The sequence below is a fragment of the Rana temporaria genome, chromosome 4, assembly GCF_905171775.1.
Source record: "Rana temporaria chromosome 4, aRanTem1.1, whole genome shotgun sequence".
In the NCBI taxonomy this organism is placed as follows: domain Eukaryota; kingdom Metazoa; phylum Chordata; class Amphibia; order Anura; family Ranidae; genus Rana; species Rana temporaria.
The window spans coordinates 292205199-292207872 of NC_053492.1; the positions used below are offsets into that span (position 1 = coordinate 292205199).

Genomic DNA, 2674 nt, shown 5'->3' on the forward strand with positions numbered 1-2674 from the left:
ACCTGAGACCTTGTAACATTTACGAGTCCCATGACACCAGGAAGGGAAAATGGCTAATTTGGCCCAATTTGGACATTTTCACTTAGGTGTGTACTCACTTTTGTTGCCAGCGGTTTAGACATTAATGGCTGTGTGTTAAGTTATTTTGAGGGGACAGCAAATTTACACTGTTATACAAGCTGTACATTCACTACTTTACATTGTAGCAAAGTATAATTTCTTCAGTGTTGTCACATGAAAAGATATATTTATATTAAAATATTTACAAAAATGTAGAATCGAACATCACAATTATTTTAATTGAACCCATTGCACCTTATCACCTTATATCTGCTATTCCCTAATTTCTTCATCTTAATTCCATTGCATGTATGCACGTTTGTGAATATGTTGGTATTTTTGGAATCACGTATGTTTACACATGTATGTTATCCATGATGTTTTACAATTGTCAGGCTCATGATTTTATCAGTCAAAAATATTTTTACATTATATTATGTTTTATTGTAGCCCTGATGAAGAGGGAGTTCCTTTGACCCCCGAAATGTGTTGGCTGTCTTTTATCACAATCAATAAATGTATTTGGACTCCTTCCATATATGCACGGCTTCTTCTTTTGGTAGCCAGTCACCAGCCGGGTCGGAATAGATCTGTAAGTGTTACGTAAGTGAAGCAGAGAAAAATCTGGTATCCTGCACAGTTAGAGAGGGGTCAGGTGTATGGCAGTGTTGTGTGAATTTCAGGATAGGTTGGTCAGAAATACAAATCTGTTGGCAGGTAAAATAATTACGTATTTTAATTTAATTATTGGATAACACTATTCGCTTGCCTATATCTCTCATTTTAGAGGATCTAGAGGAACATTTCTACAGCAAGACATTTGGCATGGATAGAACATTCACTAATTCAGTTTGCTTGCAATTTGAAAATGTCTCATTTTTCTGCCCAACTGACAGGCCTCTTGTTACACGTCTTGGAATGTACATTTTTCTTACTGTCTGCATAACAATAACAGTCTTCGGAAATCTGGGAATCATTATCTCCATCAGCCATTTTAAAACGTTGCATTCCCCAACAAATTTTCTCATTCTTTCCATGGCTGCCACAGATTTCCTTCTTGGTGTCCTCATAATGCCTTGTAGTATGGTGAGATCTGTGGAAAAATGTTGGTATTTTGGAAAACTGTTTTGTAAAATCCATTACAGTTTTGACTTAATGCTTAGTGTCATCTCAATTTTCCATCTTTGCTCTATAGCCATTGATAGATTTTATGCTGTATGCGATCCTCTCCACTATCTAATTAAAATGACTACAGATGTCATTAAAAAAATGGTATTGGTCTGCTGGTCTCTGCCAGCTATATTTGCTTTTGGAGTTGTCATAACAAATTCCCATGTATCTGGAATAGTTGGATATGAGTCATTAGTGGAATGTTTTAATTTATGTCCAATTACGTTCAACAAATTGTGGTCTGTGATTATGTTTTTTGCATGCTTTTTTATTCCTGGCTCGGTTATGGTTGGAATTTACATACAAATATTCATAGTGTCTCAAAGGCATGCTAACATTCTGAAACACGTTATGGGGAACTTGAAGGACAAATTGCCATCTCAAATTTCCAAGCAGAAGGACCGGAAAGCAGCAAAGACACTGGGAATTGTGATGGGAGTGTTCATATCCTGTTGGATGCCAGTGTTTATAACCATTTTAGTCGATCCATTTCTCAACTTTTCCACACCTGAACTTTTGTTTGATGCTCTCAACTGGCTTGGCTATATCAACTCAACATGTAATCCACTAATATATGGATTTTTCTATCCATGGTTTAGAAAATCACTAAGACATATCATTTTTGGTAAAATATTTGAACCTGACTCTAGCTTAGCGAATCTATCTTAAAGTGTGTTTAAACCCAAGAATAAAAAAAATATACTGCAAGTAGTTAGATGTGTTTTTTTTTCACCACAATCCTGCTAGTAACACATAACACATTTCCTGTCCCAGGGTAACAGTGTTCACTCACTAGAGCAAAAACATATATAGGAAGAGCACCTATAACATGGGACCTTAATGGCACTGGCATGAGAAGAACCACATATAGTAAGGTTCCATTCACACCTAGTCGATCTGAATCACGGGCAGAATCACCAGTATTCTGCCCACAATTCCAAATCACAGCAAACCGCAGGAAGCATTTGCAATACCATTACTTCTTAATGGCACCCTAGTAACGGTGTGATTTTTTTCTCTGTAAATCGCGCTACATTTGAGACAAAGGTGTGGTGCTGTCGCCCAAAAGAAGCTCCTGCTCCCTTTTGTGCAACAAGCTTCGCACATTGTGATTTTGCCGCAATTGCAGCGCCATTTATCTGGACAAAATCGTACTGCGATTGGGATGCCATTAAGAAGCAATGACATTGCAAACTTGTCCCGCATTTTTCCGCAATTTGGGATCGCGGGCAGATTCTGCCCATGATTCAAAATGCCTAGGTGTGAATGGAGCCTAAGACAGAAAAAACTTTATTTACATATCATAGTAAAAACATTTGTGCATGTGCACATCAATTTAAAAGACCAAAGTTGTCAATATTCCATGTACATAAACCTGATATAAAATATACCCCAATGGAGCAAGATTTATTCACTAATGTTGAAAATCCTTTACAAAATAGAT

The 2674-nt window shown here is 36.9% G+C and overlaps 1 protein-coding gene across 1 annotated transcript; it reads left to right on the top strand.

The window, feature by feature from the left end:
• The first annotated feature begins 456 nt into the window (after nt 1-456).
• Nucleotides 457-1938, top strand: LOC120935392 (trace amine-associated receptor 3-like). Its single transcript, XM_040347499.1, has one exon. The coding sequence runs from the start codon at nt 886-888 to the stop codon at nt 1897-1899; it is 1014 nt and encodes a 337-aa protein (XP_040203433.1). The 5' UTR covers nt 457-885; the 3' UTR covers nt 1900-1938.
• The last annotated feature ends 736 nt before the right edge of the window (nt 1939-2674 follow it).